Below are 25314 nucleotides of genomic sequence, written 5' to 3' on the forward strand. Positions count from 1 at the left end.
AGGTGCAAATGCTCATGTTACTCCTGAACTTCAGAATTTGGTCAACCCCAAGGAATATACTGGTAATGACAATGTTGGAGGTGTAGGTAATGATTCCAGACTATTTATTTCTCATTTTGGATCAAGCACTATTAACACTGATTCTTGTTCCTTTCACCTAAATGATGTCTTACATTGTCCCTCTGCTTCAACCAATTTAATTTTTGTCCATCGTTTCACTTCCGACAACAATTGCTACATCCTAATTTTTCCTGATTCTTTTTTTGTTAAGGACCTCAAGACACGGAAGAGGCTTTTTCAAGGGAGATGTGAGAATAGATTGTATCCATTTCATTCTGGCAGTGGATTTTCCAATCAACATTTTCAAGCTTTTGTAGGAGCTCGTGTTACAATTCAAAAATGGCACTCTCGTCTTGGCCATCCAACTAGTCCAATAATGAAGAATATGGTTTCTAATAAAAAAGTTGAAAATACCTGCAGGATGACTCAAAATGCCTAGAGGAGGGTGAATAGGCCAATTTAAGATTCTAATCAAATAAATAAAAATAAACTTCGGTAGCAGGATTGATATGGTTTATCAATCCTGTAACGTCTTTGGGCATAAAATAAAAGAACACGCAGAGAATTATTTTACGTGGCAAAACCCCACCTCTGGGAAAATCCACGGGACTCCTCAGTCCAACACAAATCCACTATAGAACGATGATTACAAGAAGTACTCACACACTTATCCTAGACACATTCTAGATAATGTTTACCGACTTCTTCGTAACTCAACTTCTGTCACGGGATGATCTTCGACACTCCTTATGTTGAACGCAATACTGGCCACGATTGCTTCAAGCTCACCGAGGAAAACCGCCATCACGGTCTTGGTGCCCTCAACCGTATGAGTCACCGACATGCATATGAATGCAATATGAATGATTAAAGTGTTTGATAAATCACCAAGTAAACATTGAACACTTGATGATTTATCTCAAATATACGCACAGCAGCTTTTCTTAGAATTCTATATGCTCAAAACAAATATCTCAAAAGCTGTACAAATAAAAGAATGGCACATGATCTTTTATACAAGACTTGTTCTCTCTCATGGGAGAGAAACCCAATAGGCCACGAATATTAAACCTCCTATTGCACCACAACCTATCATCAATAAGAGATTTGATTCACCTTGGACTCAAAGTAATGACGCCTCTCTTTAAACCAAATTAACTAAGAGGTAAGCAACGTGCAAAGTCACAATAGGAAAAGATAATATTCTAACTTCAATTAAAATAGAGTTGAACTAGGAAAGTAATCTCAAGAGATAAAATCTAATCTTATTAGAAATAAGATTAACATAAAAATACTTGAGTGAAAATAACTCCAACTAGGAATCCTATAATGAATGCTTGATTATGTCATGATTTACCTGAGGTCAAGATTCTCATATGGTCAGGGCATGCCTCGGAAGTGTGGAGTTGAAAGAGTAGTGACAAAGCGTTCAATAACAATTCCTCACAAACTAATTTTCACCCTATACTAAAGTCTAGGAAATGCTAATACGAATTTCATACTAACAAAAGTGCCGATTACACGGCTCTTCTGACGTGGGATTTTGTTCTTCCTGTCCTTTAGGTAAAAGCAAAAAATTACCTTTTTCAAAATCAGATTATGTTTCTTCTTCTCCATTGGAGCTTGCACACTCCGATGTTTGGAGTTCACCTATTGTTTCAGTTAATGGTTATCGATATTATTTGCTTTTTGTTGATGATTTTTCCTGCTACACATGGATATTCCCTATGAAACACAAATTCGAGGTTTACGATGTGTTTGTTAAATTTAAGAAACAAGTTGAGAACATATTAAATGTTTCGATCAAAACTTTTCAATGTGATGAAGGAGGTGAATATACCAAACTTGAGTTTCAAAATTATTTAGCAAATCAAGGTATCCATCAACGTTTTTCATGCCCTAAACATCCTGAACAAAATGGATTAGTAGAACGAAAACATCGTCATCTTGTTGAAACTACCATTGTCATGCTTTCTCATGCTCATATCCCTTCCTCTTATTGGTTTGAAGTGTGTCAAACAGCTACCTATCTCATAAACAAGTTACCTACAAAAGTCCTTCACAATCTGTCACCATTCGAAAAGTTGTTTCACAAACCTCCTACTTATCATATGCTTAGGATTTTTGGGTGGAGATGTTTTCCCTGGCTTACTCTGTATACAAAACATAAATTACAACAAAAATCAAAAGCGTGTGTTTTTCTAGTATTTTCTTTAAACCATCAAGGATATAATTTTTGACCAAAAAAAAAAAAAAACATCAAGGATATAAATGTTTGGATTTATCCACGAGACGGATTTACTTGTCTCGCCATGTCCTATTCAATGATGACACTTTTCATTTTCATGATCTCACATCTTCGGAGGGGGGCGTCTCCACCACAGGTAAACAATCTCATCCTAATGTCTTGTTTACCTTCCCTGAGTTGACTAATTCAATTGGTTCTTTGCCTAGTAATAATCTTCCAGCCCAATCTTTTATTTCTCCTAATAATGACCATGTTGTCATGCCTCACGATCCATCTCCTCCACATCATATGCCTATCTTGCCTTCAACAGAACAAGAATCAGTGCAACACAATGATCATGCATCGGATGAACCTGATATATCCTCCAAGGCTGTCCAATGTTCCCACGCATCTTATGGTGACTCGATCACGGTTGGGAGTTCAAAAACTCAATCCTAAATATGCGTTGAATTTTATTGTTGATACTAAATTACTGGAACCCACTTGTTTTAGCCATGCTTTGAAGCAAGAGGAGTGGAGACAAGCAATGGCACATGAATTCAATGCCTTATAGCGCAGTGGCACATGGCGACTAGTTCCGTTTCGGTACAATATGAACTTGCTACCAAATAAATGGGTTTTTAAAATTAAAAGGAGAGCAGATGGGTCCAATGAACGCTATAAAGCAAGACTTGTCGCCAATGGTTTTCATGAGAAGCAAGGTGTCGACTATAGTAAGACATTCAGTTCAGTGGTCAAGCATAACACCATCCGCTTGGTAAGGTCTTGCAGTCACTAATAAATGGCCAGTCAGACAACTTGATGCGCAAAATGCATTTTTGCATTGTTATTTAAGTGAGGAGGTTTACATGAAACAACCGGCGGGGTTTGTTGATCCGCAATTTCCTAATCATGTCTGTTGATTGCAAAGAAGTCTGTATGGTTTGAAGCAAGCACCACGCGTTTGGTTTGATAAGTTCTCTTATTATCTCTTACAACTTGGCTTTCAAGAGTCTAAGTGTGATTATTCACTTTTTGTCTACAACCAGCAGGGTGTCTACTTAATCTTACTTATTTACGTTGATGATATTTTGCTTATCGGCAATGATCCAGTCCAAGTTTCTCATCTCATTCGTCGTTTGAGTACTCTTTTCTCTATGAAAGATTTGGGCAAACTTCACTATTTTTTGGGCATTGAAGTTACCTATGCTGGTGACTCTATGCATCTCACACAATCCAAGTACGCTCTTGATCTTCTTCAACGTACTAAGTTTCTGGATGCAAAGCCAATTTCTGCACCAGTTTCCAGTGGGCAAAAATTGAGTGCTTATGTTGGGGAACCGCATACTAATCCTGAGACCTATAGAAGCATTGTGGGAGCTTTGTAGTATCTAACAATCACACGCCCAGATTTATCTTATGCTGTAAACCAAGTTTGCCAATTTATGCATTTTCCAAAGACTCCCCATTGGCTAGTAGTCAAGCCCATCCTGCATTATCTTAAATCCTCTTATGATTGTGGTATTGTTTACAAGCTAGGCGGTTTGCAAGTTAGTGCTTTCTCGGATGCGGACTATATATGCTGGTGATCCGGATTCTCGACACTCAACCGGTGGATATTGTGTTTATGTTGGTACCAATTTGGTGTCATGGAGCTCTAAAAAGCAGAAAACAGTATCCCGGTCAAGCATAGAAGCTGAGCACCGTCAACTGGCGTATACTGCAGCTGAATTGTCATGGCTTCGCTCATTGTTTCGTGATTTGCAGCTGCCTTTATCCAGACCCATTATTTGGTGTGATAATATCTCCTCGATTGCTCTTGCTTCTAATCCCTTGTTTCGCGCTCGCACCAAACATCTTGAGGTGGACTATCATTATGTTAGGGAAAAGGTCATTCGAGGTGAGCTTGCTGTTAATTTCATTTGTTCTCTGGACCAGTTGGCTGATTTGTTTACCAAAGGCTTGTCCTCTGCTCGTTTCAAATTGTCGGTGTCCAAGCTTCCAGTTGTGTCTCGTGCTGTCAGCTTGCAGGGGGATGTTAGACAGAGGCTATCGTCATATTTGAACTCAAACTCATGATATTGTTTGTACGTTTTCACAGTTTGAAAGTTTGTTGTATTTGTATTTTAAATTCTGATACAAGGATTGCCTTATCAAGGAGGAGTCCTATCTTACCTATGTAACCAGCTCTTGTAATTTGTTTATAAATACAACTCTCCATCACACTAATGGATCATTCAGCCAAACCTGCTTTCTTGAGTAAACATAAATCTTACACTCCCTCCCCTCTTTAGGCATTCTTAGTCATCATACAGGTAATTTCAATGTCGTTTGATTGTAATTGGGAGCAATATGCCAAATTTAACAACTCTTTCTATGGGCGTAAAGTTCAAAGCAAGCAAGCAGGAAAGTTGCTAATGTATAACCGAATTTAATTAACATTGGTCGAGCACTTCTTCATGCACTGCCGAAAAATGGAAAAATATATGAAATTAAATCACCACCGAAACGAGTAAAACTCTTTTAACAGTTTCAGAATAGGTGAGAAAAACCCACCTATACTCCCAAGTGGATTACGTATTGTCATTTTTATTTAATTTTTTCACGAAACAATATTTGATTGATTTAAAATACCATTATAATGACATTTCTGCTACGTGAAAGTTGTACTTTCTTGAGATTATGAATATGCTAATCTAAATGTCTATATCATGTACGTCGTCATTGACCAAATAGAGAAAACTGATGCTCTCCATACCACAGCATGATGCATGATATTGTAAGTCCAAACACGTGCCACATCTAATATGAGTTGATTCCTTGCTTGCCCAAACAAACAAAGTTGAATTTCCTCTTGTTTAAGACTGGGCATGGCATGGTTGTTCAACATTTTTAAAATTTATGAATTGCTAGTAGATAATACATACATCACTCTATATTAAGAAGAATGTTAAGGAAAGTCGTTCGAGCGTGGGTAGGCGATTGTCAACAGTAAATTTATGTAGATCCCACGACAAGAAGGTCTTGGGTAGGGTTACTGTAGGAGGTAAGAAACTCATAAGGGGTGAGCTTGAGTGACGTCAAATGCATGGGTCACACCTCTTGTGAGGATGTTGCCCTAGGCAGCAACCCTACCCATAAGGGGTCACACCTCTTGTGACGTCAAATGCATGGGTCACACGCTGTTTGTTGTATTACAATCGCTCATGCGAGCGTGAATAAATGTTAATTCGTGACATAACTCATTATGTATGTAATTCTGTAACCCTACCAGAGCTTTCACATTAGTCTTCATTTCTACAGTTGATTAGTAGACTAATCTGACCTAATGGCAACTTGCATTCGTGTGCTTAATATTATATTGTTTATTATATCTTTGAGTATGTAATTCTGTAACCCTACCAGAGCTTTCGCATTAGTCTTCATTTCTACAGTTGATTAGTAGACTAATCTGACCTAATGGCAACTTGCATTCGTGTGCTTAATATTATGTTGGTTTATTATATCTTTGAGTTTGACACGCTTAATAATCGTCAATAACCCATATGCATATACAATTCAAAGATTGATTGTTTATTAAACCCTTTGTATCTGGATAATGATTAGAGGCCAGTCAATAGATGATGAATCAAATCTCTTATATAACGAGGGGTAGAGATTGTCTTTTGTTAGAATACGATTTGGACGACTGGAACAGGTCTTTGTCACCACTTAATTTCTCAATATAATTTTGACATGTTATGCATCTAATTACATGTGTTAATAATCTGGTTTCGGGATAATTATTTTACATGAAAAATTAAAATATTACAGTAATACTTCATATATACATCTTGTACACGTGTTATAATATAAATTTTTCCTCTTTAAGGGAATAGACATATACATATTTATCTTGCTGATGGGTTTTTTTTATTTTTATATATTTATATATTTATATATTTATATATTTATATATTTATATTTGTCTTGGTCTTGGGAGTACCAGCAAATTCAACAATATGTTCCTCCAAGCTTGGATTAGAAACGAAGCCCGCCCTTTTCTAAAAGTAAAAGCCACCTTTCCAACTCAACACGACAACGCGAATTTTCAATTAACGTGAAAGCAAGTGCTCTCTTCCATCACAAAAACAAACCAATTCCCTCACTTTCTCTATATAAATACACGACATATTTTTTATACAAGAACCACAACACAACACAGAGAACACTTCCAAACTCCCTCAAGAACGCATTAATTCCCAAATGGGGTTTTTTTCTATCTCTTCCTCCAAGACAACCACCAAAAACAAAACTGCCAAAGACAAAACATTAACAGGAGCAGGCAATCTTATCAAGCTCCTCCCCACCGGCACTGTCTTCTTGTTCCAATTCCTCAACCCTGTCTTTACCAACAATGGCCACTGCTCCACCGTCAACAAATACCTAAGCGCCATTCTCATCGGCATTTCCGGTTTCTCTTGCTGTTTTGCTTCCTTCACTGATAGTTACACGGGCAGTGATGGACAAACTCACTATGGGGTTGTAACAGCTAGGGTCTTTGGCCCTCAACAAATTCCAACTCTGTGGACTTGTCTGCTTATAAACTTAGGCTTGGGGACTTTGTGCATGCCTTGTTTTCCTTGATTGTGTTTGCAGTTGTATCACTTTTGGACACCAACAGTGTCCGGTGCTTCTATCCAGGGTTTGAGTCCACTGAGAAGGTTTTGCTTCAGGTGTTGCCTCCTGTCATCGGTGCAATTGCCAGTACTGTTTTCGTTATGTTCCCTAATAATCGCCATGGAATTGGATACCCCTCCTCAAGTTCTGATTCTTCACAAGACTCAGAGAAATCCTGAAGGAATTGAAGTGTCTATGCTTCTTGTTTAACAAGCCCTAAACAAGTACTAGTGTTTGCTCACGCAAGTTTATGCTTTTCTTTGTTTGTATAGTAGTTTGCCTAAGTTTGATTAATTTCTTCGGTATAACTTTGATTAATTTCTTCCGTATCGATCCCGTTGGAATGTATGTAACAAGTTTCTATTGTTCGCTAAAATTTCCATTTATGAATTATAACTTGATCTCAATTCTCAAGTACTTAAATAGGAAAGGCACACAATGTTTTATGCCATTGGATAAATATTGGACGTTGAAATCAACAACAAAAACTTAGAATACATAGCTGCAAAGGTCCATAGGTTTTCACACCTTCCCCGATTAGTTTGAGGCTCAAAGGCTCACAGCCCCACACGTTTCTTATTGGTGCAAATTTTCATCTCCACGAAAAGTAATAAAAGTCCATTCAACATTGAATAAAATAAAATAAAATAAGGTCTACAAGTGGAAAATGAAATCCATGCCATACATACCCTTATATTTTGCGTCAAGCACAAACCAAAGCAGACTTCTAATAGTTGAGTTTACGTCTGTGGTCATCATACAAATTGCAACAAAGTCTAACAGTAACTCTAAACACATTCCTTCAAATTATAATACTTTGAACAAAATCCTCGCCACTAACAATACATTCTACAAGAAAATGAGTCTTCTGCATATTGCGGATCATACATAAAGTCAGAAACTGTTCCTTTTGTTTTGTTTGCAACAGTTGAGGAGTGTATACTAGCAATCCATACCATTTTCAGCGTAAATGATGCCAAAGGTATTATAATCTTACATCAGCAAACAATCCATCTAGAAGGTTAGAAGATGAATTCTCATTTCCACTCTCATCAAAGAAACCATTAGAAGCATGTTCTTTTCTACATTTTCGCTCTTCAATTACGGAATCTGCTGTTTCTGCACAAAAACTTCGTCTTGTCTGTTTTACTGGTTTCTCTGCCACAATAAACTTGTTCCCATCACGACTTCTCTCAGGGAAGCCAGCCCAGACTGAAAGACAACCATGGGTGGGGAATTTCATAAGTCGTGCACAAGAAGGATAATTAAAGTTTTGCAAAATTACACCGATATGTGGTGGGGATAGTTCAAAAGAAAAGATTCTCTATTTTCGGTAGGGTGTTGGTTATCAGGAACTTAAAATCACTTTCTATTCAAGAGTGAAATAATCAATTTGGAAAGAAAGGAATCGTTGTCTTGTTCAATACTAAATCACTTTCTATTCGTTGTCTTGTCAAAGCAAAAACAATTTTGGTTATTCAGGAAAGTTAAGTAATCTTATTGACTGATACTTGTAATAATTTTCTGCTTAGTTAAGACTTCAAACTAAGGGCCTGCTAACTCCACTTTTTCCCTTACCAGGTGAAGTGACCCGATAAGACTCCAAGAATTTATGTTGGGTGCTGGAGAAAATTCATGATCATGAGGACCAGGGAAGAGAAGAAGGAAGGGCACACAAACAGCCTAAGATGGATTCAAGAAGAAGGATAAATGATGTCTCATGATTGAACATAAAAAATGAAACTTAGGATGATAAAATTTACACACCAACTAAATGGCAAGACAATAACCAAAATAAGTCATATCATCCAAATGTTGTTAATCTTTTTTGCTTACACAGTGAACCATCACATAAAAGAACATAAACCACATGGCAGTAAAAGAAGAGAAGAAACACAAAAGGCATGAGCTCATTTTTTATAGTTACCTCCAAACTGATGCAACACAATAGAAGCTGCCACTGTGACATTCAAGGAAGCGGTACCACCTCCATACTGTGGAATATACACAAAGAAGTCACATATCTCCAATTCTTTGGCAGAAAGGCCTGTTCCCTACAAACAACAAGCAGAAAAATATAAATGTATCACCCAATGGGGCTTATTTGCAAATGCCTAATGATTGCAAATTGAAGTTTAACTTTAACTCAAAACTGAAAAACAAAACATCAGATTGTCAAATTCCAGTAGAAAATCCCTCTCACAAACTACCAACACATATCAAACAAGCCCACCAATCAAATACCCAAGAATCCATTATTGAAAAGTAAATTACTTGACTGTCAAATAAATTCTCATTGAATCAATAATTACAGAGCAAAGAACCCATATGGGCAATTGTGAAAAACGAAGATTACCTCATTGCCAAGAAGAAAAGCGGTGCTCTTGGTAAAAGGGTGGTGATTGACAGGCAGAGCATCATCAGTGATCTCAACGCCGCAAATATCACAATCTCTCTCCTAACCGACATACAGAAACGAAAACAGAGTAAGCCCCATAGCCAGAAAAAGAGAAAGGAAGACGAAATCAAAGAGAAAGAGAGGACCTTGAGAAAGAGACGAGCGTCTTGGAGGGAGTGGAAGTGGCGAAAGCGAAGGTGCGAGGTGGAGCCATGGCTGCCGAAGGCGTTGAACTCTCTGCGGCCGACCAAGATGAGCTCAGAGACACCGAAGGCGGTGGCGCTTCGGGCGAGTGTACCGACGTTGTGCCTCTTGGCTATGTTGTGCACCACCACATAGCTCTCTACCGCCATTTCCCTCTTTCGCTGATTTCAGTTCTTCAGACGCTCTCAGTCGCCGCCAAGTCCTACCATAACAAAACGTCGAAACCAACCCAAAACGACCTCGTTTTGAAGAAAAGGGTTCCATTTTATTACTTCTGGTTTTTGAGCAAAAGGTGCTAAGAAAGAGGTCATTTTGTTTACTTTTTTCTTTTGAAATGGAAAATTATAATATTTTTTTTTATGCGGATAGAAAATTATAATTTTGGTTATAAAACTTATAATGTATAATGTTTTTCTCTTTGGTCCTAATTTCAATTCTAAAGCTAAAAGTGAAAAGGTTCATAATTCTATTGCACTCATATATTAGTTTTAGTGACAACTTTACTTGCTCTCTTTGATGTTTCAATAAAGAAATAGATCCAATGAAACACCCTCAAGGGGAGGGGAAGTATCCATGAGTTGTTCTTCCTTATACAAGAGATAATGAGGGAGGAGGGATTCGAACACAGTACCTCATATACATGAATAACTGCTTTTAACTAATTGAGCTACAAGCCCTTTATATCCATCAGAGTTTAAGAAAATTGAATTGTTTGGATTACGTCCTGTGTTACTCCGTCTCCTTCTATGGCAGAGTGTGTGAGAGTGCAATGTGGAGCTCCTAAAGACACTACATAGTAACTAATGCTTATAGTAATTATGTATATATATGATCAATGCAAGAAGAGGAATGCAACTTGTTCAGTTGTACCACCAAGTGACAAGTTGTTCAATATAACAAACAACTTATGCCAAATATTGAAGCTTAAGAATTATTCACATTTGCCTACTTTATTTGTTCCCTGTTTTGGTTTCTATAATGATCATGGCATTGTATGAATTACAAGTTAACCGCATTTATTTACAATCGCACAGTCACCAACCATGCAATCTTTCTCAGACAGCAACTTGAGCTGCTGCTAGCCTAGCAATAGGTACCCTGCAAAAAGAACTTGGAATAAGGAATTTGATCTAGCCATAAAATTAGTCTTAAGGAACTCAACTTACAGAAGACAAATGAAAGAAATGCAAACCTGAATGGAGAACACGAAACATAGTCTAGTCTCGCCTCTGCGAAAAATGCAACAGAAGAAGGCTCCCCACCATGCTCTCCACAAATTCCAACCTGTTTGTTTATAATCACCATCCAAAAATATCAGAAGAAGAATGGAATAACAAAAATCTTGTTAATATATGGCCATTATCCCTGTTAAGTTGACACTACAATTTGTGATAAAATGCTTAATAGCTATGCATTGCCCGTTACCTTCAAGCTAGGCCTTGCAGCACGACCCTTTTCGGTGGCCATCTTGATGAGCTGCCCTACACCTCTTTGATCAAGTACCTGAAAGCAGTGCATTTGGACTGTTAGTGTCAAGAAATCAGCTTGAATTATTTTTCCTTCCCTTACAAGATTATTTACTCTGGTACTATCGGGGAAAGTGCTATCTGCAATGAAGCCTGTATGGACTCGCAGGAAATATGACTTACCTCAAATGGATCATTTTGAAGAAGGCCTTTGGACAGGTAAATGGGTAGAAACTTTCCCACATCATCCCTGCTGTATCCAAAGGTCATTTGCGTGAGATCATTGGTCCCGAAGGAGAAGAACTCAGCTTCCTTCGCAATCTATGATGTTGATCAGCAGATTATGAACAATATGTTCTTCCTTTTACACTGTTAAGTATAAATTTTAAAGGACAATAAAAAAGAAACATATCAACTTAGCCTACCTCATCTGCAACCAGAGCAGCTCTAGGGATCTCAATCATAGTGCCAACTTTATAGCTCAAGGTAGTTCCAATCTCAGAGAACACTTTATTTGCAACACTTCGAATTAGGCTCACTTGATGCCGTAGTTCCTGCATGACATTGACATGCAAAAATGTCAATGTTTTCATGAAGATGGAACTTTGCATGCTCATGAAAGGAGAAAGGGAGGAATAAGAATGCAGGATCATGCCTGAGGTGTTCCAACAAGGGGAACCATTATCTCAGGGAAAACTTTGACACCCTGGTTGTTCATTGAGACTGCAGCCTGAAAGATGGCACGAGCCTGCATTTCAGTGAGTTCTGGGTACGATATCCCTAGCCTGTTGACACACCAAAAGAACCTTTTTCATCAACAAAAAAATAGATGATCTTTCTACATGTCACAGTGAGATATCAAACTTTTACTATGGCCAATTGATTCAAAATGTTAGGCAACTAAGTTCATTATTATGTACATTCATCAAGTTGTTAAATTTAAGCAGGGGAAAGCTTGTTTAACGAATGAAATCAAACATCAAATGCTGAATAGACAAGAAATGATGCCTGTGTGTGAAGCTAATGAACCAAGTGACTGAAGTTAATCAGTTACAAAACTTTCTGAGAACAAAAATTTGAGTATCTTTAGATAGAGAGCTCATATGGAAATTGAAGAGCCATCAAACCTGCAGCCTCGGAAACCAAGCATGGGGTTTACTTCTGATAATTTCTCAATTCTTGAGAAAACTTCATCCTCAGTCATGCCAGTCTCGGCAGTTAGTTCGCCGACAATCTGGTCTAAGTCACCTTCTGGAAGAAATTCATGAAGTGGAGGATCTAACAGGCGGATTGTTACTGGAAGACCTGGAATTTCATAAATTTATCTAATAGCTAAGTTACAGCTACAAATTTATAGCAAAAGATAGACAAAATCTTAAACATATAGACTTAGAGCTTCACAATCCAATGTACTGAGATTCTAAGGCATTTTGAAAAATACCATCCATTGCACGAAAAATTCCTTCAAAGTCAGATCTTTGATACGGTAGTAAGAGGTTCAATGCTGCCTTCCTCTGTTCAGTCGTAGCCGCCATGATCATTCTTCTTACCGCCTTAATTCTGTCATCTGAAGCAAAGAACTGAAACACACACAAAAAAAAAAGAGAACCAAAAGAGCTCCATAACCAGACATCATTGTTAACATCACATAGCATTGCAAGCAAGCAAGCAAAACTACAACATTGATCAAACTTGCAACAAGCCATAGAACATCACACATTCAGCAAAACATTTGTAGCAGCTAAAACTTATTTTGATAGGAGCAATGGTTACCATGTGCTCTGTCCTGCATAGTCCAATCCCTTGGGCACCATTATTTCTTGCTGTGAGTGCATCTTCAGGTGTGTCAGCGTTTGCCATAACCTGTTACAGAATTACAACAAATATTTTGAGATGAACCCGATTGGTACTGGTCCAAATGAAAAATATATAGCAAGAAAATATGGCACCTTGAGGCGCCTGACTTTATCAGCCCAAGACATAAAGGTTTCCAAATCACCACTTAAAGCTGGAGGAGAAAGTGGCTGTTTTCCCAATATGACTTCACCGGTGGATCCATTGAGTGAAAGCCATTCTCCTTCGTTAATGACCATGTTCCCGATCACAGCCACCTGTATCATCAATGAACAACCCCCATTTATGCCATTTTCTCTGTAAACTTTACTGCAACAGATGTTGTTTACAAAAGGAAACTATTAAAACCACCTTCTCAGTGTCATTGACTCTGACGTCAGAGCAGCCAGAAACACAACATTTACCCCATCCCCGGGCCACAACAGCTGCATGAGATGTCATGCCACCTCTAGCTGTCAAGATCCCAGCAGCTGCATGCATACCTCCAACATCTTCTGGACTGGTTTCTGTCCTTACCTATAGTTATAACAGTTCTCAATCATGAAACCAAAAATGACTCCAATATTTGAATAACATATCAAGATCAATTCCACATCCCTTGATGTATTATTCTATCTGTTCATTTAAGCCATCACTGCGGATTTATCAAGAGTAAGTATAAACTTTCTGTGTGGTTTGAACCAAATTATCATCTAGGGAAGAAAAAAAGTTAAAAGAGAGAAAGATGAACTTAAATATTAGTTTACCAAGATGACACTCTTTCCTTGTGAATGCCATGTTTCAGCATCATCAGCACTAAACACGACTGTCCCTACTGCTGCTCCCGGAGATGCAGGCAAGCCAGTGGCAATCACTTTGTCTTTGTAAGCTTTTGGATCCTCAAACTGACAAGAAAAAATTATACATAAGGAAGTCATAAACTATGAATGTGGATACATTAACAAATGCATATGCATGTCAAAGGGCATATTATACCAAACTAAAAATTTTCCAGTGATATGTTGTGAACCTATAGGCAGATATATTCATTATTACTAAACAATATAACATTCACTTTTCTCTCTGCCCTCACCCCATCTCCCCCTCCCCCTCCTCTTTGTTAGAAATGAGAATAAATACCTGAGGGTGAAGAAGTTGGTCAAGGTGCTGTGGTTCCACCATCTTGATTGCAGCACGCTGATCCACAAGCCCTTCATTAGTCATGTCTACAGCTATCTTAACCGCACCTTTACCAGTACGCTTTCCAGTGCGGCATTGTAACATCCACAACCTATTTTCTTGGACTGTGAACTCGATGTCCTGTGTTTCAGGTTTTAAAGATAAAAAATAAAACCAAGAACAATATGTTCCCATAAATTAAAATATGTGTATGTAACACTGATTGGAAAATCATATATGGGAATGATAACTATTACCATCATATCTTTGTAATGTTTTTCCAGAATTTCACAGTTCTCCACAAGCTCCTTGTAAGCTTCTGGCATACAACTTTTCATAGTATCCAAGTCTTCTGGTGTCCTAATACCGGCAACTACATCTTCTCCCTATTCAAAGCCATTCTACTCTCATAAAACCATAACCAAATACTACTATCGGCTTAGAAAGAGAAGTTTGGTCAAAAGCAAGATAGAGATAAAGCTTAATAGTGGTATAAAAAAACCTGAGCATTGATTAGAAACTCGCCATAAAGCTTCCTTTCACCAGTGCTGGGATTCCTGGTGAATAGAACACCTGTCCCTGAAGTATTTCCCATGTTCCCAAAAACCATGCATTGAATGTTAACTGCAGTTCCCTTTAAACCGGTTATCTGATTGATGCTCCGGTACTTGTTGGCCCTTGGGCTGTCCCAAGAATCAAAAACTGCTTTAACAGCCAAAAGTAGCTGTTGTTTTGGATCTGCAGATATGTATGGCAAAAGGACATGTTAACATACAGAACTGTACTAGGAAAGAGGTGGAACATATGAAGAAGTTGTTGGTGTTTTAATTGGTACCTGAAGGGAATTTTTCACCCTTAATTTCCAGATAGACATTTTTGTACTGTTCTACCAGCTCTTTAAGATCAGAGGTTGTTAGCTTTGTATCAAGTTCAACTCCTTTTATACTTTTTAATTTCTCCAACTTCTCCTCAAATGATGAGTGTGGGATGCCCATAACCTTCAAATGGAAAACGAATGACTCCCAATAAATTCAGATTGCATTTTGAATCCAGAGAAGAAAAAGTGTCTTTGTCATGCCATATTGAGAAAAATACAAGTTTGGACACATATTATGCTGATCAAATGCTGCTAGTTTGATGGCTAGCTTCAGACATTTTTTAGTGCTTAAAACAGAGAGAATGAGCAGATGGTTGATAAGCACTGAAGGTCAATTAACATACACCAAAAACTATGAAATGCATCATCAATAAAACCACTTACAACATCTCCAAACATGTCTAGAAAACGTCGGTACGAGTCATAAGCAAAGCGTTCTCCACTTTTTGTAGCCAAACCAGCAACCACCTCATCATTGAGTCCAAGGTTGAGGACAGTGTCCATCATGCCAGGCATTGAAATCTATGTATATAGCGTGAAAATCAGTTGGTTCACGAAATAAATTAGTTCTTGTTGAACAGACTGAGCTTGATTGTGACATTGTTTAGAATAAGTGCTTCTCCATATGTAGAATGTCATATACTTTCTGGGAGAGCCTAACTAATGGTGGCATCAAGATAAGTTGTAATTCCTTGCTAATAAGTTTCTAATTTTTACATCATGAGGAAGGCTCTGCATTAATTATGAAGATTTAAAGTTAAACAAGCCTAGAAAAATTGGAATTGAAAGAACTCTTACCGCAGCACCAGAGCGAACAGAAAGGAGGAGAGGCTTGGAAGGGTCCCCAAGAATAGCACCCATGTCCTTCTGCACACTATCCAAGCCTTCTAATATCTCCTCCCACAAACCTTTTGGTAACTCCTTGCCATTCTCCTGATACTCTTGGCATGCTTCTGTTGATATAGTAAGTCCAGGAGGGACAGATAGCCCAATGCTAGCCATTTCTGCCAGGTTTGCACCTTTCCCTCCCAACTACAATGCACAGGCATAATGAACACAGCTATCAGATTGTATGATTAAGTTTAAGACTTGCAGCCCCGGTTGATCATTAAATTCTATTAACATTTGGACAATGAGACTTACTTGAACATGGAAATTAATGGGTAGATTCAAATTGAACGATTCCATTAAAACGACAAACTTATGTTCCACTGAGATAAAAGTAAAAATCCTCATTCAAAAACTGGGCCCTATAAAAAATGGTAGCATTTCCATTTCTCTTACTGGTCAATTAATTTGGTGTCCAATTAATACATGCCCTTAACTTGAATCAGATCTCATGGTTTCTTTTTCAAATGGAAAGTAAAAGTAAAGCTTACCAATGACTTCATGCCCTTGTTGCCTTCACTCTTTCCTTTTCCAAAAGTAAATACTCTCTGTATAAACACAAGAGAAAAAGGCTTTCAGGGAACCTGCTATGTAACAGATTACATATCATTATAATACCATGTCAAAACCAGAGAGCACAATATGAGTACCTTTTTGGTTGTGGGTGTAGTTGAATCTACAACTGGGGATAGAATGGCTTTTGCTTTGTTGTGCCCTGGCTCATACTTGTTGGGGTTTGGGTTTGTGATCCCATTTACTATATGCATACTCTGTCGGCTATGGCGTGCGTGGCCAACTCGACCTGGCCAGTTGAGGCCATGGAAGGAAGGGTTTTCTTGTCTAACAAGATCAAATTGATACACATATTTCCCCTTGAACAACCTCTGCCTATAAACCTCTGGTGCGGTCCTTATGAGCATGCCTTTCACCGTGGATGACATTTCCTATACCCCTTGCTTCAAAAACCCAAGTGTTACAATGTACAGTCCTCAGCCCTGTCACTTGCAAAATGCATACAAATTATGCAATCGTGTTTAACTGATCAGTACAAACAATCTTCCAAGCAATATATAATACTGGAATCTTAATACAAACTATATGCTAAATTGATTATAAGAGAGAGAGAGAGAGAGAGAGAGAGAGAGAGAGAGAGAATGGTTATGTGTAGAAGTTATATTTGATAGGAAGAAACCATAACCAACAAAGAGCAAAACAGAATTCAAGATCATTTGATTGCGAACTTGTTGAGATGGTGATCAAATATGTGGTGTGCATATTTCATACCTGCAGAAGACTGAGGTGCTTTTTTTGATCAGAAGATGGAGGTATTAGCTGGGTCTTGAGGCCTTGATGAGCTTCTTCAGCAAACCAAAAATGGCGGTTGGTGCCTTCTCTGTTTTGTCTGTAATGCTGTGATGAGTAGTGACATGAGTGGACCAAATTACAGTTATATAGCGCTAAGTCGTGCTTCTAACTGAACTTTGAACCCCTTCACTTTGATTCATAATTTACAAAATGGCAAGAAACAACATGCTGACAAGTGGCATATGTTGATGACATGTCACATAATGATTGGCTAGCCATTGTAATTAGTATGTTTAATATTACAGACCTGATTTTCTCACTCCTCTTTTCCACTTACAATCCATTGGTTAGAAATTGTGTGTTCCCACTCTTTTTTTGTCCATGTACACCTCATTTTTTTTTTTTTGGTTAGACCCAAGGGTGTCCACCGCCGACAGCAGTGACTAATCCCTTTCGCTGCGGGAGCTCTCCCAAAGGAGGTAAACAGCTGGCCACGAAATGTGCTCCATTCCCATGGGCATGTACACCTCATTTTTTGTTATAGTAAAAACTATTAAAAAACAAAAGAGAGTATAAGTGGTCAAAGGAAAGTGGGAAAATCATCACCCTAACGTTAATTACTTGTTTATTTACATAGGATGAGTATTTGAATTATTCTGCATTCTGAAGAGCTCTTTTTGTTGATGATTATTAATTTTTTTTCTCATCATTAATTTGTTTTATAATTATTGGTGGCACCTTTAAGAACAATAATAATGGTGGCAAATAAAAATGGATTAATCCCTGGAAAAAAAATTAAATCAAATAAAAAGAGTTAATATTATCTAGAAAAGTAATATGAAAATATGGCACACATTTTAATAACCATATCTTTCTTTTTCTTTTTCTTTTTTGAGAATTTCAATAACCATATCTTTTAAGAGAAACATGATTGGAGGTTATTTTGGGTATTTCAAGTCAGCAAATGAGGGGCGAAAAAAAAGGAGGCAAAAGTCTGTTATTATGGTTGACGCTGTCTTGCTGAGGGCTGATGATGACTCGGCAAACTCCTGAGTCCAAGCAGTTATAATATAATTTGTGACTCAAAAAAGGGCGGCAGATTACGGTGGGGCCCGTCACCCCTTCACCCAGAATAAAATCTGAGTCCAAAGAGCTCGTGCCACGTGGCTCGCTGGTGGACAATCATCACCATGGAATCCTGCTTTCTCTTTTCTTATCCACATATATATGCCACTCCCCACCCAATCAAATTCTCCTTCAAATGATCAAAATTTAAAAGAAAAAAAAGGAGGAAAAGAGGCATTCTTTAAAATGTAAGACACTCTTCGAGGTATTAAAACAAAAGGGGAAGATGTATATGAAGGTATTATGTTTGTGTTGTCGGACTATCGATGCATAATTCATTTCCGACTCATTTATAATCGTGTTGTGTTTTTGTTCACTATCGATTCATTTCCAACTTACATATAATCGGTATTGTGTTCAAGTTGTAAACAAAAGCTATGAACAAGAATTTATCTTTTCAGATATGCATATGTATAACTTCAGTTGCTAACCTTTTTTTTTTTTTTGGGTTTGGTACAAGATTCTTCAAATAATTTAATCGAATATGTGAGAACAAAATTTAGAGCTATCTGCAGATAGCCCTGTAGATTTCAAACTAGTACATTGTTGAGAAAATGATGTGTAAATTGTCAAACCACCCAGAGGATCAAACCTCAGAATACAAGGCAACTTAACTGTCAAAACTCCCAGAGGGAGTGATCCAAATGCATTTATTCAGTTCATAGGAGTCCCACAATCTTTATTCAGAACACTCCACTCGATTCTACGAACTTTACTAAGAACGAGCATAACGTACAGAAATCCGCCACTGTATGGGGCTCCTACAAGAAGGGCAATCCTTCATACCCTGTTTCTCATGGAGCTCATTGCATGTTCTGCAAACCACTTGGTGCGCACATGGGAGGAACACCACAGACATCTCCTCTGAAAGGCACATCACACACTCACGTTCCCGTTTCACCCCTCCTGTCTCAGAGTAGTCATGAAAATCCTTCACTACTTCTGAGATATATGGCATCCGGGACCCCTTTTGATCTATGCCATTTTCGATGTCTGTTACTTTGCTGGCATAGCTTCCATCAATGCCCCTCCGAAGCGCAGCAATCTTTGAAGAATCACTCTTGAGTCTCAATTGGGAGATTTCTTTTTCGAGCTTCTGAATATCATCTTTGTACTTCTGCAGATTGTTCTCTGCTTTCAGTTTGATCATATCCTCCTTGGATTTTGTTGAGGCCTCAATTTGTTCTCTTTCTTTTCTTACTGAACTGGCCTGCTCAAGTAGTTCGTCTTTTGATGTCTCCTCCTGCTGCCATCTAGCCTGCGACATACTTTCCCTTTTAGTGAGAAGAAGCTCAGAACTAAAACCTATTAAAGAAAGTAGGAAGGAAAATAGTGTAAAACGAACAACAGAACATTTTCAAGATTTTATCAGAATGAGTTGTACAACAACGCTATTGACATGCTCTTTCATAAAGTTCATACCATACCATCCATGTGTGACTGAAAATTTTAAGGTACCAAATTGTTTGTTTGCACATGTGCACAGTGTGTATGATTATAATGATAAGCTCCAAAAGAAGAAAGCAAATTGAGTATATTAATAGCTTAGATCTAAATAGCAAAAGTACAACACAATTGAATCGCCTTCATTACATCACATGCAGTACCATTTAATTTGAAACGACTGCAAAATGTGCCATCCCAAAGAAATAGCATGTTATACTTATAAGACATGAAAATGGCACAGTAGTCTGGGTCAAAGGGATATATTGATAGCAGACAATTTTAGATTCATTTGGAAAATCCTATGCAACCACCTGATTTATGTTTTTAACAACCCCCTCTATAATTTAATTTCTATATCCCCATGCATTAATTGTCAATTTGGAGAACTTGGAAATAAAGTATTTAAAACACACCTCCAATTGTTCTTGGAGATCTTTGGCTTGCTCTACTTCCTGTAGCAGCTGTTTGAACTTGCGTTTTTCAGTCACAAGTTCTTCATTGAGCAACACCTTCTGCTTCTCCCATGACTGAATCTTCATCAGTGTCTTCTTCTCCCTCTTTGATACCTCCTGGCAGCTTGCAGCTGACTCTGCAGCACGTACTTTAGCAGCCTCCATCTCCTGCCTCAAAGCAGCATTCTCCGCCTCAAGCCTCCGGACGGCAGAATTTGCTCGTTCAACCTGGCCACTAGCCTTGCACAAAGCATTTTCCATCTCAGAAAGCTTCTTCATGGTGTTTTCCTCTAGAGTTTGCTTCTCTTTCTTCAGCCGTTCAACTTCTTCTTTCTCTTGCCTCAATGACTTAAGTTCAGCCTTGTCCTTACTCAACCTACGAGCAGCCTGCATAACCTTCTGATTGGCCCACTCTGTCCACTCTTGGAGCTGATTTTGTAGGTCTCGCACCCTTGGAACCAACTTCAAAATCATTTCATCTTTCTTGTCCCGAGGGACCCACTGCCCCGAGGGCTTATCATATGGTATTCCAGAAAAAATAGAATTAGTTGCATCAGACTTACAGCTAAGGGACACTGAACTGGAGTTGTTTTTTGTAGGCAGAGAGAGAGAAAGCTCAGTATCAGCAACTGATAATGCAGGTGGAGTATTGGCTACAGGTAATGGTGTAGAAGTATTGACAGCAGGTAATGGTGTTGAAGTATTGACAGCAGGTAATGCTGTTGATGTACTGACAGCAGGTAGTGGATTTGAAGTATTGACAGGAGGTAATATGGATGGGACATTGTTCTGCGGCAAAACAGAAGCAGTATTGTCAGCATCCAGGTTAAATGCTCTAGGCGAAGAAGGTCCAGCATTGGAAGAAAGATTGTGGTTTCCATTTTCTTGAGGCACATCAACTCCCATAGCCTTGCTTATCTTCAAGGAAGCGTTCTTTAAATTAACAGCGGTAGAGTCTGACACAGACTTTAGTTTCTTATCCAAGATTAAACCACCCAAACCACTCAGCTTCCCTGCTCTTGAAGATCCTTTACATCCATAAGTCCGGTAATTTTTCTCCAAATGAAGTGGCTTCTGCCGAAGCATGTATTCTCTCTTGGTACTAACAGAATGGACCTTTCTACTACTTAAAAGTTTTTCCTCTACTGCAGAAGATTGAGATGTTCCAGAAACACCAAAAGATTTATCCCCATTATGCGATGTGGAATTTGTGACCTCTTTCTCAGAGAATGATCCACTTTGAACAAGGGAATTTTTTGGTTTAGCTATGTTGGGAACCCCTCCTGCAATGGCAGGTGTCTCATACTGTGAACTATGAGAACCAGGAATTGAAGGAACTGGCTTAGAAGGGCTCAGAAGATTCAATTCAACACTTTTGGCTTCTATTTTTGACTGGGGTTGATTCGGCATGGAGGAACTTCCATTTGAAGCGCCATCACTCATGAAACTATTCAAGGGATCACCATCCATTGCGCAAGCATGAGAGACATTCATGTCACAAATCAACAAGCACCACATTGCATCACCCGTACTGAAGAAAGGCCTTACCTCTCGAAGAACGCAGACTAGTTCTGCCAATATGTACTTCTCCAGCTGCTGTAGATCTTCAAAACAGTGCTCCCTCGAAGGATCAATTTCTTGGCCACTTCTAAGAAAATTTAAAGTATTATCCACTATATTAGACACAGTGTCTTTACACCCATAACAAAGGCCAGACCGCAAAACAGCCTTTGTAGCAACTTCTTCTGCACAACCACAAGCAACAATCTTTTTTATTGCACTCTTGAAAATTGTGTCCAAATTGCTAAGTACAAGTTCTTCAAGTTGGGTTTCTGTGAGGTCACTCCAATCAGCATCTTGGAACTCATCTGCTTCTAATTCCTCTCTGGGCCGGCTTGGCCCAACCTCAGATGAACCTACAGTACTGGACAATCCGAGGTCAAGTTTCAACCCATCAGAATGGTCTTTATTAACAGTACACAGGTCACAGACGCCGATTTGTCCATGACCTTGCGTGATTTCAAACTTTTCAGCTGAAAATTCATAACTTGTGCATTCAGTTTGAGGTAAAGGAATTATCTTATTCGGGTCACCTAAAGGCGGATCAGCCCGGAATTTCCTCTTATTCCTACTTCCCTTTTCTTGAACAGTTATTGAGGGAGATACTTGGGTGCTACAACTACTACTGCCCTTGGCGACCATTGATGCCATTTCAGCTGCATAAAACAATCTATTTCAATATATACATATCAATATGCATCAAGTATCATCTATCAGTTCCTAATGCCATACCAATATACCAATTGATAATTTCTACCAAAACTGCAATCAAACAACAAATTACAAATATCAACATTGATAACTGCAATCAAGAATCCAGCTCACAAGATCATCTACTGGTCAATCAAAATAAACCAATTAAAACCAGATTACTAAAAGCATATTGCGTTCGACAAGGACTGGACCAACACATATAAATCTCAGTATCTGAATTAAAGGTTGCCAACATTTTAGAACCAAACTCAATCAAACACGTCAATCAAAGATATAGAAAAGACTACCCAGAAGCAAAAACTGAACAATCAATCCGTTTGAAACATACCCACTTGATTACACATGATAAATATGAGCTAGCAATGTGAAACTCGATAGAAATCTAAAATCAAAACCAACCCATTAGATCAAAACAAGAATCAAGGAAAAAAATTCAAGAATCTGGTAAGTGGGTGTTCGTGTAATTAAAGATCCCCAATACAAATATAAGAATTTGAGGTTCATAATCAGAGAATAGACGATCGAGACGCACCCGATTCCAGCTATTGTTCGAGCAATCAAAGGTACGACCAGTCTCAGAACATCAGAGAATCAGAAAGAGAATTTATAGTTGTTTTATTTTCTTATTTTCTTAATAATTATTAGTCTAAAGAGAAATAGAGAATAGAACGTCTGTCTCTCTCAAAAGTTTTGGGTGTAATTTTATTTCTTTTTGTTTTTATTTTTATTTTTCCTGATAACCAGACCAAGTAACCAAGGTTAATTGAATTTGCCTTTTCTATACTAACCATGGTTAAGAAATATTACCCACCTACTCATATACATGAGTTATTTCATAATAAATATCAATTTCAACAATAATAAAATCATCTACACTAATGATTCAACATAAATAATTTCTTGGGCCAAAAGAAAGAAAATGTTACAATTAATATCACGAATTTTAATATTTTTTTAAAATATTAAGTTTGATAACCCATGAATTTGTGTACAATATATATATATATATATATTTTGGTAAAAATATTCTTCTTTTTATATATGGTGATTTTTGAGAATATGCATAGAATTAATGACTTAAATCTACAATGAAACGAATTATCATGTTACCATCTTATCAAAGAAATGCCCATATCATACCAATTCGGATTATATGCACTAGGTACATACACAATGTAAGCAAAGTGCCAAGTATGAAATTTTTTTTTTTTTTTAGTTTGTTTACTACTTACTCGCATTTGTTGGTTACATGTGCAATATGTGCATGTCAAGGATACACATCGTATAGGTGATGTATTCCCATCACATATACAATATATGACATGTATATAGATGAGTTACGCTTGGAATATGCTCTACAGTTTTTCTCGTCATTTTAAAATTGATATTTCTTTTTTCTTTTTATTTTAGTTCAAGTGATATGGAGAAGGAGGTTTACACAAAATATTCAGTCAGTGTCTGGGGGTTTCGAACCTTTGCCCATAGGAGTGAAGGTGGAAAAACTCAATCAACTAAGTTATATCTTACTGACTCAAAACTGATGTAATGATTAACTTCTTTTCAATATTCTAATTCAAGAATTATATATATTGGTAAAGCCCATAACTTCAATGAGGGGTCTATAAAAAAATGTAATTGCCAAATTGACATATGCAAATTTGGAAAGAAAAACAACAGAAATAAATAAAAGAAGGTGGGGTATGGACCATATGGTTTCTTTAGTTGGGAAGTTGGGAAAGCTAGGCCTAGAACCCTCTTACTCTTGGTGGCTGTTAGGCTAATGTGGGGGATGCAGTGATGCCACATGCAAAGTGAAGCAAGCACCTAACCTTCCGAAATGGTTCAGTCATTTTCATTTACCAAATATTTAGTAATTTTTCACAAAATCATTTTTTATTGTATTAAAAAACAAAAACAAAAACTATTTAATAATAAATTGTAATTTTTCATATAATCAGTGGTATTAATATTTGGTGGGTAAGTTAGGGCTTGGTTTGGTAGAAGTCAAAAATGAGCCAACCCCTAACCCAACCGAACCCAGAAGGCAGCGACCAGTCACAGCAGCCACCACCTCCTATCCACACAGAAGTAGAAGATGATGATGAGAATGTAAAACAACTCAAAGATTGCTCTGTTATCTACCTATCCTTACAGGTAATATTTCCGTATTTTCTATTGAATTTTATATTCCTAAACCCTAAACCCTGAAAATCATGAAAAACCCATCTGATCTGTGGTTTGCAGGATTGCCTTGTTAAGACTGACAGGAATTGGAAATCTTGTCAAGTGGGTATGCATTTTTGTTCTCACTCTTTTTTCTCTTTCAGTTTTCTTTTTCCTGGGTTTTGCTCTTTTTTCATTTGGTGTTCCTGCAGGCTTGTATTTTGGGTTGTTGTTTTAATTAATTAATAATTACCTTCTTCTTCTTCTTTTTTTTTTCTTTTTTTTTTTCTGTGAACAACATTTCATCAGAAGTCCAGGCCTTGAAGGCATGCAATGAGAGGAGGAATAATGGCAGAGGAAAGTGAGATCATAGCAAAGATGAGCTTCAATTAGGATTTCTAATATGTATGAATTTTTTATGAACTAATATGTATGATTTTTGGGTTTTATTATTTGACTGATTCTTTAAATGAAATGGTGACCATTTCTTGGTTGTTTTGCATACAATTTTTTGTAAACAAAACCCGCAAGTCATGTTTCTCTTCTCTCCACAAGTCATCAAATGCATTTTGTTCTAGAGTAAAGCAGAGTTATAAAGAAGCCTTTCTCTGTTTTTGCTGAGAAACAGAAGCAGAGATGCTTTGGAATTAGACAGCCTTTACACAGAAGTAATGCAGAATTCTCAGGAGGAACCTAAGTTATATTGAGAATTCCTTTCATCTGAAAAGATAATCCGGCCGAAAAAAGAAGAAGAAAAA

General features: G+C 37.7%; 4 protein-coding genes and 1 pseudogene across 7 annotated transcripts; 2 read left to right on the forward strand and 3 right to left on the reverse strand.

Annotated features, from left to right (window-relative positions):
• The first annotated feature begins 6458 nt into the window (after positions 1–6458).
• Positions 6459–7353, forward strand: LOC103322888 (protein DMP2 pseudogene; annotated as a pseudogene).
• Positions 7354–7554: 201 nt separating this feature from the next.
• Positions 7555–9787, reverse strand: LOC103322887 (tRNA/rRNA methyltransferase (SpoU) family protein). The gene is made up of 4 exons (XM_008224838.2): positions 9491–9787; positions 9303–9404; positions 8874–9000; positions 7555–8158 (listed from the first exon to the last, which is right to left on the reverse strand). Exons 1-4 carry the CDS (start codon positions 9695–9697, stop codon positions 7932–7934), a joined length of 663 nt encoding a protein of 220 aa, XP_008223060.1. The 5' UTR covers positions 9698–9787; the 3' UTR covers positions 7555–7931.
• Positions 9788–10355: 568 nt separating this feature from the next.
• Positions 10356–17216, reverse strand: PPDK (pyruvate orthophosphate dikinase). 3 transcript variants are annotated; one of them, XM_089046466.1, is made up of 21 exons: positions 17076–17216; positions 16446–16786; positions 16283–16340; positions 15702–15935; positions 15288–15425; positions 14862–15024; positions 14529–14764; positions 14284–14412; positions 13988–14167; positions 13615–13752; positions 13220–13384; positions 12964–13125; positions 12788–12877; positions 12456–12594; positions 12142–12319; positions 11670–11799; positions 11440–11568; positions 11198–11335; positions 10974–11051; positions 10741–10832; positions 10356–10646 (listed from the first exon to the last, which is right to left on the reverse strand). In XM_089046466.1, exons 2-21 carry the CDS (start codon positions 16730–16732, stop codon positions 10604–10606), a joined length of 2907 nt encoding a protein of 968 aa, XP_088902592.1. In that variant the 5' UTR covers positions 16733–16786; positions 17076–17216; the 3' UTR covers positions 10356–10603. The 3 variants fall into 3 exon arrangements, with proteins under 3 accessions (XP_088902592.1, XP_088902590.1, XP_088902591.1); XM_089046464.1 differs by having other exon boundaries at positions 16283–16339; positions 16442–16786; XM_089046465.1 differs by having other exon boundaries at positions 16283–16339; positions 16442–16792; positions 17076–17213.
• A 1492-nt stretch (positions 17217–18708) lies between these two features.
• On the reverse strand, positions 18709–23085 carry LOC103322885 (putative E3 ubiquitin-protein ligase RF298). Of its 2 annotated transcripts, none has more exons than XM_008224835.2 (3): positions 22926–23085; positions 20081–22335; positions 18709–19479 (listed from the first exon to the last, which is right to left on the reverse strand). In XM_008224835.2, exons 2-3 carry the CDS (start codon positions 22328–22330, stop codon positions 18937–18939), a joined length of 2793 nt encoding a protein of 930 aa, XP_008223057.2. In that variant the 5' UTR covers positions 22331–22335; positions 22926–23085; the 3' UTR covers positions 18709–18936. The 2 variants fall into 2 exon arrangements, with proteins under 2 accessions (XP_008223057.2, XP_008223058.2); XM_008224836.2 differs by having other exon boundaries at positions 19410–19526.
• A 1276-nt stretch (positions 23086–24361) lies between these two features.
• Positions 24362–25063, forward strand: LOC103322884 (uncharacterized). Its single transcript, XM_008224834.3, has 3 exons — positions 24362–24547; positions 24638–24683; positions 24866–25063. The coding sequence occupies exons 1-3, from the start codon at positions 24404–24406 to the stop codon at positions 24919–24921; spliced, it is 246 nt and encodes an 81-aa protein (XP_008223056.2). The 5' UTR covers positions 24362–24403; the 3' UTR covers positions 24922–25063.
• Positions 25064–25314: the final 251 nt, after the last annotated feature.

The sequence above is a fragment of the Prunus mume genome, linkage group LG2 (assembly GCF_029339155.1).
Source record: "Prunus mume cultivar Tortuosa linkage group LG2, ASM2933915v1, whole genome shotgun sequence".
NCBI classification, from domain to species: Eukaryota; Viridiplantae; Streptophyta; class Magnoliopsida; order Rosales; family Rosaceae; genus Prunus; species Prunus mume.

Bases quoted from the DNA above. Each gene is read 5' to 3' on its own strand.
- LOC103322887 (XM_008224838.2), bottom strand. From the start codon at position 9,697: ATGGCGGTAGAGAGCTATGTGGTGGTGCACAACATAGCCAAGAGGCAC. The intron at 9,405-9,490 runs GTCCTCTCTTTC...TATGTCGGTTAG, and splicing joins ACGCTCGTCTCTTTCTCAAG to GAGAGAGATTGTGATATTTG. The intron at 8,159-8,873 runs GTAACTATAAAA...GTTGTCTTTCAG, and splicing joins TGTGTTGCATCAGTTTGGAG to TCTGGGCTGGCTTCCCTGAG.
- PPDK (XM_089046464.1), bottom strand. From the start codon at position 16,732: ATGTCATCCACGGTGAAAGGCATGCTCATAAGGACCGCACCAGAGGTT. The intron at 11,052-11,197 runs GTAAGTCATATT...CACTGCTTTCAG, and splicing joins TTCAAAATGATCCATTTGAG to GTACTTGATCAAAGAGGTGT. The intron at 10,647-10,740 runs GTTTGCATTTCT...TTCTTTTTGCAG, and splicing joins GTTTCGTGTTCTCCATTCAG to GGTACCTATTGCTAGGCTAG.
- LOC103322885 (XM_008224835.2), bottom strand. From the start codon at position 22,330: ATGGCATCAATGGTCGCCAAGGGCAGTAGTAGTTGTAGCACCCAAGTA. The intron at 19,480-20,080 runs GTGTGTTTTAAA...AGTATGTCGCAG, and splicing joins ATCTCCAAGAACAATTGGAG to GCTAGATGGCAGCAGGAGGA.
- LOC103322884 (XM_008224834.3), top strand. From the start codon at position 24,404: ATGAGCCAACCCCTAACCCAACCGAACCCAGAAGGCAGCGACCAGTCA. The intron at 24,548-24,637 runs GTAATATTTCCG...TGTGGTTTGCAG, and splicing joins TTATCTACCTATCCTTACAG to GATTGCCTTGTTAAGACTGA. The intron at 24,684-24,865 runs GTATGCATTTTT...ACATTTCATCAG, and splicing joins TTGGAAATCTTGTCAAGTGG to AAGTCCAGGCCTTGAAGGCA.